General features: G+C 42.7%; 1 protein-coding gene across 1 annotated transcript in view; it reads right to left on the bottom strand.

Annotated features, from left to right (window-relative positions):
- PARD3B (par-3 family cell polarity regulator beta) overlaps positions 1–16,160 on the bottom strand; it is a 5,075,916-nt gene that overhangs the window by 3,520,929 nt on the left and 1,538,827 nt on the right. Inside the window, exon 4 of the mRNA XM_044075955.1 lies at positions 12,730–12,824. Within this exon, the coding sequence (XP_043931890.1) occupies positions 12,730–12,824 (95 nt within the window). The remainder of the gene's footprint in view (positions 1–12,729; positions 12,825–16,160) is intronic.

Below are 16,160 nucleotides of genomic sequence, written 5' to 3'. Positions count from 1 at the left end.
AGTTGATATATTTAAGTAGGGGTGGGGGGCAAAGCCCCCCATTTTATTTGGTATTTTGAAGTTTTTTGGGGGGTTTTTTTTGTGGAACAGCAACTTTTATTCCCTGGGAAAAAAATCTCTGTTCCGTGTCTTCGGGATTTCAAGCTTTCGTTTTAAAGGGTCGATAAATCAGCGTTCACTATTTTAAGTGTTCGCTGATTTAACATAGACCCAGTGACAGCATGCCTGTGGGGATGCCATCATCAAGTCAGCCAATGGAGAGGGGGGGCATCTTATCCCTTCTGTTTCCCATGATCACCCAAAGTATGTACATTTATAGGTCCTTTGCAAGAGTCTGAGTGAGGTAACCCCTAATAAGAACCCTCTCGCCCTCGGAGGCGAGTGCTTCTGCCTTGCCTACAGCATCTGTCTGGAATCAGAAGTGAACAATGCACCATGAACTATCATCCCAACTCTTCCCCCAGCCATGAGCAAGTAGGCGGCTTCCTCCCTCATCACTCCTGTACTCTACCAAACAGCCCTGGTCATTATCCAAACCAGAAACATCAGGGTTTTTCTCTCCACACCACGGAGAAAGCTATCAAACCAAACTGTGACTTGACTCTTAAAAACCCTAAATTTGCACACCTCTAGTAAAAGTCATGGGAAAGCAGGAACCAAAGGTACCACCACGGGTCTTCACTGAACTATGCCCATCACTTTGCAAACTCTTAACACAACATAGTGTTCCACACAGAACAGGACAACAAACATCACCAACTACTGTAAAAACGTTAGGGGCTCAGCTGGAAAAGTACCCTCATAATTACAAAATCTGGTTTGTAGCAAATCACAAAGTAAAACATGCCAGAAACACTTCCGATTAACTGGCCTTCTGTGAGGGCAGAATGACGGAGGAGAGGTTTGGATTTCTGGTACATTAAGGCTTCATACAGTCAAGGAGCAGTGCTAAGAATCATGCAAAACAGCAGATGAAAAATTATTAGCCTTATACTAATTTCTGAAGGGAACTGCACCTCCAAGATGTGTAGGTAAATAAGTGATAACCAACTCAATGAAAGTATTTAAAAAGTAATACATGACAAAACATACTGTAGAATATCAACAAATGTATTACCTACAGGGACAACAGGAAGAGAGTTATTTCCAAGAGAAAGTGAATTAAAACAAAGAGTGAGAAGGTCACAATGAAAAACCAAATATATATGCAAATGACCCTTATGAACATCAGTTGTTTCAGCTATATGGCGATTCTGATTGCCCATGACTTTTACGTTTGAAGTCGTTTTAATGGACAATTTCAGTCCAATAAAGCTTTTGGTCTGAAATTGTCCATTAAAACGACTTCAAACATAAAAGTCATGGGCAATCAGAATTGGCCTGAAATTGTCCATTAAAACGACTTCAAACATAAAAGTCATGGGCAATCAAAATCGCCATATAGCTGAAACACATGATGTTCAAAAGGATCATTTGCATATATCCCATGTGCCTCTGTCACAGGAGAAAGTGAATTAGAATAAATTACTGTCTATATGAATTTTCAATACAAAACCCGATTCAGGCTGAGTGAACGCAGTGCATAATTCCACCATCAGGGACCCAGCTTTCATATGCAGTACACAGACATCTATAACTCCCCTCATCAACTCCAATAACAGTATTCCATTGAGACAACAACTCACCTGCAGGGAAAGTACAGTTGTGTACACCTACCATAAATGTATATGTTCGAGTGTCTTCACTGTTGCAGTCATGACTGTAGGGTTCTCCCCTGCCGGCAGGCAGTCCTCGGTCGGCCAGAATCCCAAAGTCTGGGTCCGGCGTCGGCTGTTCAGCCATGCTCCCTGACGTCAGAGCGCCAGGAGTACAAAGCTGACAGCCGATGCCATGTTCTCCAGTTTTTCTTGCCCCAGATGTTAGAAGTTCCAAAATGAGAAGGTCCCATACCCTTTGCAAATACACCTCAGAAGAAGGGTGAAAAAAAGGAACCACACACAAGAAAAAATAAGAGGGGACAGGAGGGCGGGAAACCCAGACTGCAACAGTGAAGACACTCGAACATCTACATTTATGGTAGGTGTACACATCTGTACTATGTTCATCGTGTTTCACTGTTGCAGTCATGACTGTAGGGTAGAATCCCAAAGCAGAAAGAAAGGGAGGTGGTCATAAAGTAGAGGGGGCGGCTATAATACCCTGCAAGATTGCAGAAGCAAAGCCTGCCCTAGACTTAGAGTAGAGAAGTAGATTGTAGTGCTTGGAAAAAGTATGCACTGAACTCCAAGTTGCAGCTTCCAAAATGTCTTTGGTAGGTACTCCCCTGAGGAAGGCAGCTGAAGTGGCAGCAGCTCTGGTAGAGTGAGTCCTTATACTCCCTGAGATTTGCTTACCATGGTGTGAATAGCAAAATCTGATTCCATGAGCAATCCATTTAGAAATGGTCTGTTTTGAAATGGCTTTACCTTGGGAACTTGAAGTATAAGAAACAAACAATTGCTCTGATTTCCTGATGTCCTTGGTTCTGTCCAGGTAAAAACGTAGTTGTGTGTGTACATCCAAGGAATGTAAGATCCTTTCCCCTTTATTTTGAGGAGTGGGGAAAAAAGTTGGCAAGTGAATAATTTGATTCAAAGCCACTTTTGGAAACCACCTTAGGCATGAAAGTAGGATTAGTCCTTAAAGACACCCTGTCTTGATGAAAAATAATATAAGGTTCCACAACCATAAGAGCTTGCAACTCTGAAACCCTCCTGGCAGAGGTCAGAGCTAACAGGATGGCTGTCTTCCAAGATAAAAACTTGATTTCAGATGAGGCAGCAGGCTCAAAAGGAGGTAAGGTGAGCTTTTCCAAAACATAGTTGAGATCCCAAGCAGGAATGGGAGGAGATTTAGGGGGCCTTAAATTCTTAGCTCCTCTGAGAAATTGTCTCATGAGCTGGTGGGAAAAGATAGGAGGGTCTATATTATAATGAGCAGAAATAGCAGAGGCATGTACCTTTATGGAAGAGAAAGAGAGACCCTTATGTAAGAGGTCTGACAGGTAAAGTAAAATCTGAGGAATGTTAGGAATAAGAGGATCAGAATCCTGAGCCTGCATCCAGGAACAAAATCTTTTCCATTTTCCTGCATAAGATTTTCTAGTGCTAGGACGTCTGGCTTCTAAAATGACATCCATAACCTGCTTGGGTAGGAGAGAATGAATCAAAGATCCTGGATTAACCAGGCCGCCAGGCTGAGAGTTTTGACATGGGAGTGTAGAATCTGACCCTGGTGTTGGGACAAAAGGTTCGGAATCTGTGGTAAAACCCAGGGGGGCTCTAGGCAAAGGTTTTTCAGTGTTGGGTACCAAAACTGTCGAGGCCAATTTGGGGCCAGCAAGATTATCATCTTGGGCTTGTCCTGCTTGATCTTTAGTAATACCCGTGGAAGAAGAGGAAGAGGCGGAAAGGCATATCCCGAGAGGTTTCTCCAACTGAATGATAGAGCATCCACTTTCCAAGCTTGATCGTGGAAAGTCCTGGTGCAAAAAATTTGTAGTTGATGATTGAGGTGGGATGCAAAGAGGTCTATGTGAGGACATCCCCAGACTGCTGTAATCATCTTGAATATTTCGGAGTCCAACATCCATTTGTGTGGATCCGAAAGGTTTCTGCTCAGACTGTCTGCCAGGAAGTTTTGCTTCCCTGGTAGAAACTGTGCTTGAAGGTCCAGATTGCAAGCTAGAGCTGTGTTCCAAAGATCCATGGCTAGTCTGCAAAGGGGATAGGAATGAGATCCCCCTTGCTTGTTTATGTACCACATAACTGTGGTGTTGTCTGTCCGTATCAGTAGTTGTCCTGGTTGTAGAAGATTCCTGAAGGCCAATAGAGCTTTCTGAATGGCTAACATTTCCTTTAAATTGATATGCAGGTGCTTCTGATCCTTTGTCCAAAGGCCCTGCAGACAGTTGCCCCGAAAATGGGCTTCCCATGCATAATCTGAGGCATCCGTGGTTAGAATCTGAGAGGCAGGAGGCAGACAGAAGGGTTTTCCTCTACTTAGAGTACATGCCTTGGACCACCAAAGGAATTCCTTTTGAAGACAAGGCAGGACGGAAATCAGTATGTCTAGACTGTGGCAATGCTGAGACCATACACTTTTTAGGTACCACTGTATTTTCCTCATATGTAGTCTTGCATATGGTACGAGAAGGATGCAGGAGGCCATGTAACACAGAGCCTGCAGGAATCTCCTTGCAGATAGCTGAGCTGAAGTTGCCAAGATTTTGAAAGTTGAAGCCAGCTGTAATTGTTTTTCGTATGTCAGAAATGCCATCTGGGTTGTTGTGTTTAGAGAAGCGCCCAGAAAAATTATCTGCTGTGAGGGTGTCAAATTTTACTTTTTTATGTTTACAGTGAATCCCAGGAACTTGAGAAGATTCTGAAACAAACTGTAGATGCTGGAGTAAGACATCCTTGCTGTCTGCCTGAATAAGACAGTCATCCAGATAAGGGTAAATTTGAATTCCCTTGAGTCTGTAATAAGCTAATACTGGAGCCAGGCACTTGATGAAGACCCTGGGCGCAGTAGACAATCCAAAGGGCATCGCAGAGAATTGGTAGCGCCTCGATCCTGCCTTGAACCTGAGGTATTTTCTGCGTTCCTGTCTGATGGGAATGTGTAAATATGCTTCTTTTAAATCCAAAGTTACCATCCATGCATTTTTGGTCAGCATTGGCAGTAGCTGCTGTAGAGTAAGCATCTTGAATTTTGGTATCTCTAGAAAAGTGTTCAAGACTGACAGATCCAGAATGGGTCTCCATGAATTTTGCTTCCTGGGGACTAGAAAAAGCCTTGAGTAAAAACCTTGTCCCATCTCTGAAAGTGGAACTAGTTCTATGGCTTTCATAGCCAAGAGAGCTTCCACCTGGTTTAATGCCTCTGACCATTGATGTTTTGGAAGATCTGGCCATCCGCTTGGCCTTGGTGGGGTATGAAAATGGAATTTGTAACCTCTTGAAACCACATCCAGAACCCACTTGTCTTGGGTTATATGAGTCCAATTTAGGTGAAAAAGAGAAAGTTTTCCTTCGAGAGGGGCTTCCAGGCAGGAAGTTCCTGCAGCCCAACAGAGGGAGTCATTGAGTCTGTTTTCTATGAGCTTGCGACCTTGTCTTCTCCTCCCATAGGGGTGGAAGCAGTCCACTGTCTTGGTCTATAAGAGGCTTGCGTTTGAGATCTACCTCGGGGGCGTCTATATCTACCCCTCTGAGGCCTGTCTGAATTGGGAAAGGACCAATTTTTTGTAGGCCAATTCCTGCTAAATCTGGGTGGCTGTACTTGTAAGAAATCTTTAACCGTTTGCATGGATTTTGCCTTGTCCTCCATCTTTTTAATCACCTCTTCAGCTTTAGATCCAAATAAAACATTATGCTGAACAGGAGCATCCAATAATTTAGCCTTTACCTGATCTGGCAAATTTTGTTCCTTTAACCATGCATGCAGTACAGTTTTGTACCTACCATAAATGTAGATGTTCGAGGATTCCATTGCTGCAGTCCTGACTATTGGGTATAGTCCGCGTCCAGTCGGCCCGAATACCAGAGTATAAGGCTGACGTCGGTCATGGCGGCTTAGACTGACGTCAGTACGTCAGGGTACTAATGCGCATGACCGACGTCATATCCTCAGTCTTTTCTTGCCCCAGATGTCAGAAGACCCAAAAAGACAAGTCCCAAAAAACCTGCACCAAAAAACATGTACAATATATACAACAATATATACAAAAATATAAGCATGTAAACTCACCTACACAACCACCCCCTAACACAGAGGGAAGGAGGGAGGACTGCAGCAATGGAATCCTCGAACATCTACATTTATGGTAGGTACAAAACTGTACTATGTTCTTGGTCTTCCATTGCTGCAGTCCTGACTATTGGGTAGAATCCCAAAGCAGAGGTAAGGGAGGCTGGCAAATTATAAGGAAGTAGGAGCTGATAACATGCCTTGCAAAACAGCTGTGGCAAAACCAGCCCTAGACTTAGAGTAGATAGGAAGATGATAATGCTTAGAGAAAGTATGCACTGAACTCCAAGTAGCTGCTTCCAAAATATCCTTAGTTGCCACCCCCCTTAGAAATGCTGTTGAAGTGGCAGTAGCCCTAGTGGAATGAGGCCTAATCCCAGCTGGAATCTCCTTGCCATGATGGGAATAACAAAATGCAATGCAAAAGCCAATCCACCTGGAAATAGTTTGTTTTGACACAGGCTTGCCCTGTGAACTCAAAGCAAAAGAAACAAACAACTGCTGAGACTGCCTAAAATCCTTAGTCCTGCTTAAATAATATTTCAATTGCCTGTGTACATCTAAAGTGTGCAAAATCTTTTCCCCTTTATTTTGGGGGTCTGCATAAAAAGTAGGCAAATGAATAGTTTGGTTTAAAGCCACACTAGAAACCACCTTAGGCATAAAGGAAGGATTAGTACGTAATGATACCCTATCCTTATGGAAAATCAAAAGGGCCCTACTGCCATAAGGGCCTGCAACTCAGACACCCTTCTTGCAGAAGTAATAGCCAACAGAAAAGCAGTCTTCCATGACAAGTATTTCAATTCAGCAGTAGCCGCAGGCTCAAAAGGTTGTAGAGTAAGTTTTTCCAACACAAAATTGAGATCCCAAGCAGGAGTAGGAGCTCTACGGGGGTCTTATATTCTTTGCCCCTCTAAGAAACTGCTTGAACAAAGGATGCGAAAAACAAAGGTGGGTCACAATCATAGTGAGCTGAAATGGCTGCAGCATGAATCTTAATGGAAGAGAAGGACAAACCTTTGTCCAATAACTCAGTAAGATATTGTGCGCCACACTCAAATTAGGCTCAGAAATCTTCAAATTCTTTGCTGTACTCCAAAATAAAAATCTCTTCCATTTTTCTCGTACACCTTCCTTGTACTCGGTCTTCTAGCTTCCATAATCACATTTAAAACTTGTTGAGGAAGTTGAGACCTGCTGTGCTTCAAGAGAGAATATGCCAGGCTGTTAGATGAAGAGAGTGAAGCTTGACATTGAGCAGATGACCATCCTTCTGAGATAACAGATGAGGAATCAGAGGTAAAGGCCATGGAGGCTTCTTTACCAGACTCGTAGTAGTGGATACCAGTGTTGCGAGGCCAATCTGGAGCTATCAAAATCATCCTTGGCCTGTCTTGTCTGACCTTTAATAATACCTTTGGAAGAAGAGGCAGAGGTGGAAAGGCATAGACATGAAGGTTTTCCAACTGAAAGACAGAGCATCCACTTTCCAAGCTGTGTGATGAAACCCCTTTGTGCAATACTTTGGCAGCTGGTGGTTTAGTGGAGAAGCGAACAGATCTATGTCTGGAGTTCCCCATGACACTGTCAATTTCTGAAATACATGAAGATCCAGTTTCCACGGGGATCCATAATTTGTCTGCTTAACACATCTGCTAGGGAGTTCTGTGCTCCTGGCAGAAACCTTGCCTGAAGAGTTAGTTGCAGGCTTAAAGTCTCCCATAAAATCATTGCTTGCCTGCATAGAGGATAAGAATGTGTTCCCCCTTGCTTGTTGATGTACCACATGACAGTTGTGTTGTCTGTTAGAATCAACACCTGCCCTGGAAGAAGTAACTCCTTGAAAGCCATCAATGCAAACTGGACTGCTAACATCTCCTTCATGTTGATATGTAGATGCTGTAGTCTGGCAGGCCACTTGTCTTGTATCCACTTTCCATTTAGATGAGCTCCCAAGCAATGTCCGAGGCATCTGTCGTTAAAATCTGACTACGCCTCTGGCGGTCACAGAGAGTCCCTTGTTTAGGTGACATTCCTGAGCCCACCACAAGAATTCCTTTTGAAGGCAAGGTATTATTTGAATGACAGTGTCCAAATCCTGGCAGTGCTGTGTCCATACATTTTGAGATACCATTGCAGCTTCCTCATATGCAGTTTGGCATTGGGAAGCACCAGAATACAAGATGCCATGAACCCTAATGCTTGAAGGACTGTCCTTGCAGTCAGCACGGACTGATGAGATAGTTGATGGAAGTAAAGTGACAGACTCTTTTGTTTGTCCGGGGTTAAAAGGCCATCTGGGCTGCTGTATTCAGTCTCACACCCAGAAAGCACATGTCTTGAGAGGGTACTAGACTGGACTTTATTTCAGAATACCCTAGGCATCTTAGCACTGCTATGACATAATCCAGATGCTGTAGAAGGTCTTCCTTTTCTTGAGCCAGAATCAGGCAGTCGTCCAAGTAAGGATAGATTTGAATTCCTTGAAGCCTGAAGTAAGCTATCACTGGAGCCAGAACCTTTGTGAATACTCTTAGATAAGCCAAAGGGCAATGCAGAGAACTGATAATGAAAATCTCCAGTTGAAAACCGCAGACTTTCTGCAACCTAGCCTTATAGGCACATGAAGGTAAGCTTCCTTGAGATCTAAAGTTACCATCCAGTGATCTTTGCCCAGCAGAGGTAAAAGTTGTTGTAACGTCAACATCTTGAACTTGGGAATGTCCAGATAAGTGTTGAGGATAGATAAATCCAAAATTGGTCTCCACGTGTTCCCCTTCTTTGGTACTAGGAACAGAGAATAAAATCCTAAGCCCTTTCTGATACAGGGACTGGCTGAATGGCCCCTATCTGGAGTAACTGAGAAACTTGCTTGTGAGCCTCTTTTCTTTGTGGAGGAGGAACGCCTGGCATGCCTTTGAAAGGGGCATTGTGTGGAAATAAAAACTGTAACCGTGATGAATGATATCCAGCACCCATCTGTCTTGAGTGATTAAATCCCAATTTTCTTTGAAAAGAGACAGTCTTCCTCCCAAAGGAGCTGCCAGACGAGAATCCACTGGCAGCTGGTCTGAGCAGGTGAACTCCTGATCTAGGCCTCTAGACCTACCCCTAGACTGGGAATGTCCTCCATTTTCTTTAAAACTGCTTCCACAGGCGGTCCAAACAACACATCAGACTGTAAAGGAGCATCCAAAATCCTTGTCTTAACATGCTCAGCTAAATTCTGATCCTTCAACCAGGCATGTAGAACAGAACTAGTAGCAGCCACCTGAACAGCATCAAAACCACACTGCAAAGAATGCTTACCCACTTGTTCAGACACATGAACCAAATCCAGCAATTCTTTACACTCAATACCTTCAAGCATCCACCTTAGATTTCAATTGTGAAAGGAGATAATTTTGATATTTTAGCATGTGAAACTGACAATTCAACGCCCTCATTAGGCTAGTGGAAGAAGTATACACTTTCTTACCCCACCTATCCAAAGCCCTTGCCTCTTTATCAGAGGGTACAGGATTTTTAACCACAGAAGCTTTAACACCTTTAGGCCCCTGAGAAACAGTTTCTGGGTCCGCCGTAGGACTCTTAAACAAATACTTATGAATACCTATCAGGCTTAACAGGAGCAGGAGGCAAGGAGTCAGGGTTCAGGGAAGCCTCTGCAAAACATCCTCCACCACATTCAACACAGGAGGAATAGCTAAGGGCCTATGCTGGGGTAAAAACAAGAATTCCCTAAGCCTTTTCCTGGAATCAGAGTAATCCTGGCCTTCCCATTTAAAGTGCTCCCTCATGGAGTGTAGAGTCTCTGAAAATGAAAAATCCTCAGGAGGAGAAGCTGAAGGGTGGAATCATCCACATCAGAATCAGAATAAGTAGGATACTCCTGTAAGTCTTCCACAGAAGACTCTGAAGCCTGTGAACACTGTTCAAAACTATCAAACTCCTGTTCCACTCTAGGCCTCTTATCAGGCGGGGGCATAGAACCTCTAATCATAGTAATCAAATCTTCTGCCATTTTAAGCATATGTTTCTTAGGCACAGAGCCCCGAATGATAGGAGAAGCCCCACAGAAGCTGAACTTGGCCTACCTCTAAAAGAAGCTTTGGCAACAGAAGGAGGCCTAACTACCTTGGGAAGAGAGGGAAGAACAGTTACTTGAGAGGCCCCTCAGCCTGGCCTACCTCCTGAGAGGGCACATCCTGTAACAAGAAAGTATCTGCCTGAGACTCCATGGAAACTCCTGGCAAAACCTCTGGCTCCACTGAGCCTTCCAAGAACCGGCGTCGTCGACTGCGGTTCATCAACGAACTATCTCGACTGCTTTGCTCTATCAACTCCTTAGGCTCAAGCAGGCGTTTATCTCTTATGCTCTTGATGAAGCAGTTTTCCCAAACACTAACCTAGCACAATCTAGCCTCCTCTTAATAGTGCGTTTGTTAAATCTAGCACAAGAGGCAACCAACAACGCCGTGTCAGGCCCTAAACAAAATTATACACATATGATGATCCCTATCCATCGTATCTGTTTAAATACAGTTATTCACTTTTTCTGACATCCTAAATACTGAGGCAAGAAAACCAAAATGTTCTCAACGGGTACTAACTCTGTTGTTTGTTTCGTCTCTGTTTTTGGAAATATCTCAGAACGCCAACCTGCACGACCATGCTGCAAAAAGACTGAGGATATGGCGTGGGTCATGCGCGAGTACCTCTGGCGACGCTGGCGTCAGTCTAAGAGCGCCATGACCCAACGTCATACTACTCTCTGAATATTGAAACTGACTATACCCAATAGTCAGGACTGCAGCAATGGAAGACGAAGAACATCTTCTAATTACTGTGCCAGAGGCAGCATCCCTACAAGAAGCCTCCAAGGCATCAAATCCACAGTGTAAACCATGTTTCCCAACTTGTTCAGTGGCATGCAATAAGTCATGTAGTTCCTTAACATCTGCACAGGCGGAAATGGAAGTTAGCTTTTGCTTTAAAACAGACAGGAGAAATTGCTGGTATTTCAGCATATGAAACTGACAGTTTAAAGCCCTAATAGATAAAGTAGCAGAAGTGTACACTTTTTTGCCCCATCTTTCTAAAGATCTGGAATCCTTCTCAGTGGGAATGGGGTTTTTAGCAGAAGCGGCCTTAACACCCTTAGGACCCTGAGAAATGGTTTCAGGGTCAGCAGTAGGGTTCTTGAATAAAAACTGGTGGGAATCAGGAACCCTATAGTATCTGTCTGGCTTAACAGGAGCTGGAGGAAAAGAGTCAGGAGTTAAGTTAGCCTCCAAAAAAAGCATCATCCACAATATCCAAAATAGGAGGAATAGCCAGGGGCCTATGTTGGGGAAGAAGAAGAAAATCCCTTAGCCTTTTCTTAGATTCAGAGTACTCCTGTCCTTCCCAGTGGAAATGTTCCCTCATTTCATGCAAAGTTTCCCCAAAAGAGAAATCCTCAGGGGGAGAAGCTGAAGGAATGGATTCCTCAGCATCAGAATCCTCATAAGGAGGGAAAGAATATTCCTCATCAGAAGAAGAAACAGAAGACTGATCAGAGGAGTCATAATAAACTTCCTGCCTTGGCCTTTTATCTGGAGGGGGATGTGAACCCCTAATCATAGTAAGTAAGTCCTCCGCCATTTTAAGTAACTGTTTCTGAGACTTGGGAGCCGGATCAGAAGAGGCCTGGGTTGCAGTCTTTGATTTGGAAGGAGTCTTTGCCTTTGTCTTTGGCTTTGCCTTTATAAGAAGCTGAGTAGGCCTGAAAACCCCTTCGGAAGCCGGTACCTGCACAGCGGCTCCAGACCCATCCGAAGGAGCATTGTCCGAAGGTCCAACTGAAATATTCAAAGGCCTAGTTGGCTCCTCGTGGGAGTCCATTTCGGCTATCGGTTCCGAAATGGCCGACGACAGGGGCTGCAAAAGCACCTCACTGATGACGGCCGAACCTGAAGCTGGCTCTGCTTGTGCGATATCGTCTGATTTGGACCTCGGAGGCCTGTCTTTGTCCTTGCGTCGTTTGTGAACTCCAGTAGCCGGAACCGTATCAGACGACATTTTGTAATTAAAACGCCTACCGAAGTAATAAAAAGCAAAATCGTACCTTCATTTAATAGTACGTTGATTGAATCTAGCACAAAACCGACAACTAGCTACGTCGTGGTCAGGGCCTAAGCAAGGAATACAGTAAGAATGAAAATCCTTATGAGGTATTTGCTTCCCAAATGAAATACAATTATTAACTTTTACTGACATTGGACTGGAGCAAGAAAAAAGTTTCCCCAACGGGGTACTTAGCTTTGAGTAGGAGAAGAAAGTCTTCGGACTGAAGTTTGATTAGAAAAAATTGTCAGGAGGTCAGCTGACCGGCACTTGCGAACTGCTATCACCGCACGGCAAGAAAGACTGGAGAACATGGCGTCGGCTGTCAGCTTTGTACTCCTGGCGCTCTGACGTCAGGGAGCATGGCTGAACAGCCGACGCCGGACCCAGACTTTGGGATTCTGGCCGACCGAGGACTGCCTGCTGGCAGGGGAGAACCCTACAGTCATGACTGCAACTGTGAAACACGATGAACATCATACATTTTGATTGTGATTCCAGCAATCTGGTTGCAGAAATGTCAGAACAAAGCTAAACAACAAATGAAACATCCTTCTGATATGCATTACTTGAACCATCGTAAAATGTTATAGTCCTGAAGTAGTAATATGCTGTGGACAGACATGCAACCTTAGAACTTAAGGTACAATTCAAAGCATTTGCAAAAAAACTGAAAAAGGTTAAACAAGTATGCATTTTTACATATCAAATAATCAGCATAAGATGCGACATCTTTGCTACAGACTGGATGAAAGCATCTCGGGTACATACCAAGTATGTTTAACTCCTGTAAACCAAATTCTTAACCTAAACTGCAGACATACATACCATGGCTGAAGGTTTCAGTTGGCTCTCAGAATGGTAGAATTCAAGAGGAGGAGCTAAGGCTGGGTCACTGCTTCTTCGGACCAACAGCGGTGTACCTAAACAAGAACATAAGCCAAAAAATGAAAATGAATGCATACCTTACACAAAGGCCTTGTATTGAAAGTACAGACTTAAATTAATGGTCTTTTTCCATCCAAATGGTAAAAAATATTTCTGAAACCATTACAAAATAATAGTATGAGGTGTTGTTTGATGCCCTACTCATGATGTCGTGATAATGGATTGGTACTTATCAGTAAGAAACAATTGTAGCAGTTACTCAACACAACAGTAAAAAAAAACACAGGATCTTTGGTTCACAGTGCAGGATAGATTAAGTAGCCCATTTGACAAAGCTTTTTCCACCCAGAAACAGTAATGAGATATAAACCAAGGTCTGTGACTGGCCTTAGAAATAATGTATGTAAGCCCAACCCAGGCCCTCTTGATTTATTATCAGTAAAATTTTTCAGCAATGAAAAGAATGCACAAAACAGCTACCCAGTCTCCATTAGGAGAATACTTTATTTTGTTATGCCAAAATCTACTTCCATAAACTGGAATTAGAACATTAAACATTTTATTATATTTTAAAATACTAATGCTGACAAACCTTTGTTTGGGAAGGAAAGCCTCTATAAATAACAAAAATATTGAGAAACTGCCTGCATCATTTTTTTGATCTGGAAATACAAAAGTGCAGTCAACAGTCCTGTCAGCTGTATATCAGTCAGTTGAAAAAGGTTGTCCTTGAGTAGGTATTATGAGAGACCTTCAGCTTACCCAGTATTCCTTACTAAATGAATTACTTCAATTTGGATGGGTGATGCACATAATGGAAAGCCCTACGCATCAATGGGATGGAAGAGTAAACACTTATGCCTCATTTGTAAACAGCTTTTGACTTCTTGTCCAGCAGCAAGGAGGCAAAAAAGTAGGTTTAAGGAAGTAAAGCTGGCCCACAAGGACCATGTAGTATTGAGCCAGAGGATATTGGGGTTAAAACTTAGTCTAACGATAAGAGAACTTACCATCAAGAGCAGGCACTGTGAGAGACTTAGAATGCTTCCAGGCTTCTGAGATAGCATTTTTCTCTTGCTCTCTGCAGCAGAGATCATCACTGATTCAAGTCGTAAATAGACAGATCAGCATCTGTGAGGACAAGTTAATTTTCAAGTGGAATCAATTTGAGGGGCACTCTTGATCAACTCCTTCAATCTGCAGTTCCTGTGATGAGACACCAATCAAAACCTAGCCCTGGGTGGAGAAACTTTCTGCTCATCATCCATGGGAGGAGACTTCTTATACTATACTGAAAAAGATGAGACAAGACACATTTTTACACCACTTTTATCCCACTACTGCCTGTTGACCACTAGATCTCCACAAAAAATCAGCTTATTCCTCCTCCACAGGGTAAGAACAGAGGATGAAGGCAATAATTTGGGTAGTCATCAGAGTTTATTCTGGTTATGACCACATGCTTCCCCTTGGTTACTGATGTGGCATTCATATTACTGCTGAAGCCTGCAAAGCCTCTCCTCATGCTTGTGAGGCCTCTCATTCACAAACTGATAAAGGTTGCTATCACCAACTTGGCAGGACAAACTCATACTTCTGGTTATGGCCATTTTACCTGCAAGTCTCTGTTTGTATCTAGTGAAACAACCCCTGGACTAACAGTTTATCTCCTCAAGGTACCCAAATTGGCATACATCATTCAAAACTTCCCTCATGGCTCTTATACTGCCCGTGCTTCTAAATGATCTTAGAGCTGGATAAAAGTCAGGGCTTTACCCTTCTATGTCACAAAGCTGGGTCAAGCTAGAGTACATTTTGATTGAAATTTCATGGCTGCACAGGTAACATAGCCACTAAATCTAAAGGGTGTGGGTGTGTAAACACAGGGATGTTACTGAAAACAGCAAAGCAAAAAATAGGATCTTGGAAATCAATAGAAAGGTGTGCTTATGTAGTTAATGCATTTCATCATGGTGCACATCATCACAGGTAAAACATCTGTCCCTTAGGAAGTATAGTCCTGACTAATAAAAAGGATGAACCCAACCAAAGGACCAACCCTGAAGGCTTACTGATGCTAGATCTGCACATTATTACCATGATTACTCAGAAATCATTTTGGTTTCCTATTTTACAGGGAAATGTTAAAGACAACAGCACATCATAAATAGTGAAACAATTTCCATTTTATAGAAAAGATGAGGATCGTCATGACTGCCCTCAGAAATTAACTAATCAAAAGCAACTCAAGAGTCCAAATGATCAATGGGAGTAAAAGTCAAAAATCATTTAATTAAGATATACATTTACTAAACAATGCACACAGTATAAAAGTATGGGTTTACCACATTCCCAGGTTCAAACAGGTTGAACTTCAACTAGATTAAAAGAAACATAAATGGTCAAAGCTCCAACCAAATGAAAAATTAAAAGACAGTGTCTACTGTTTGCACACTTCCTTATGTATTGCTACCTATAAAGTCTGTACATTTATATTTTTATGTCTGTACATTTATGTATCTAATTACTGCGGTGGTGGTGCTACGGTAGCGTTGTCGCCTCACAGTAAGACGCTGTCCGGTTCGATTCTCAGCTAGAGCGTTTTCTGCGTGGAGACATGCGTGAATGGGCTTACCTTCGTTGAAGGTTGTGCGTCAGAGCTGGCAAAACGGCACGTAAAAATCTACTGCCAATCAATAGCGGACTGGAGTTCCACTGTGGCGACCCCTAACTAGGAAAAGCCGAAAGACACAACAACAACATTTATGTATCTAATTGTGATGCTCTATTTATAAAGTTTTGTACATCAGAGTCTGTTTTTGGGAACTTTTCTCCCCGGGCCTCCACTGAAAACGGGTTCTTTTTGACCCAGTCGGACCATCCCAAACAAATGTCAAATAAAATAAATGAAATAATGTTTTGTTTTGGTGCATGCCCCTTTAACCCCCACATCCTCTTACATAAATACTGTAAACTCCAAGGCTGTACAGCTGCAGAGAAAAAAATACCACTTGCATCTTTTCAAAGCTAGATTGCTAACAGAAACCACAATGGCAGATGCAAATTTAAAGTGATGAGCTGAAATTTCATCCACTTAAGACTCTTCATACACAAAAATACATAGAATTATCCATCTTAATTCTTACAACAGACTACACATAAAAGAAAAAGAAACACACTTCAAAACTCTAAAAGCACACCTAATCCAAACCTTACCCAAACACAACTCCAAAAGCTAAGACTACTGCACTGTCATACCATTCAACTGACATTCAACTAAATGTCACTTCATTCAAGTGTAACATTTGTGAAAATCAAATGCAAGAAAAAAAAATAACCTGCCCCTCAACATCCTACATTCAACATAAAAA

This window comes from Protopterus annectens, chromosome 6.part1 (genome assembly GCF_019279795.1).
Source record: "Protopterus annectens isolate FY-2018-M chromosome 6.part1, PAN1.0, whole genome shotgun sequence".
NCBI lineage: Eukaryota > Metazoa > Chordata > Ceratodontiformes > Protopteridae > Protopterus > Protopterus annectens.
This window is presented reverse-complemented; position numbering and strand designations above follow the sequence as displayed.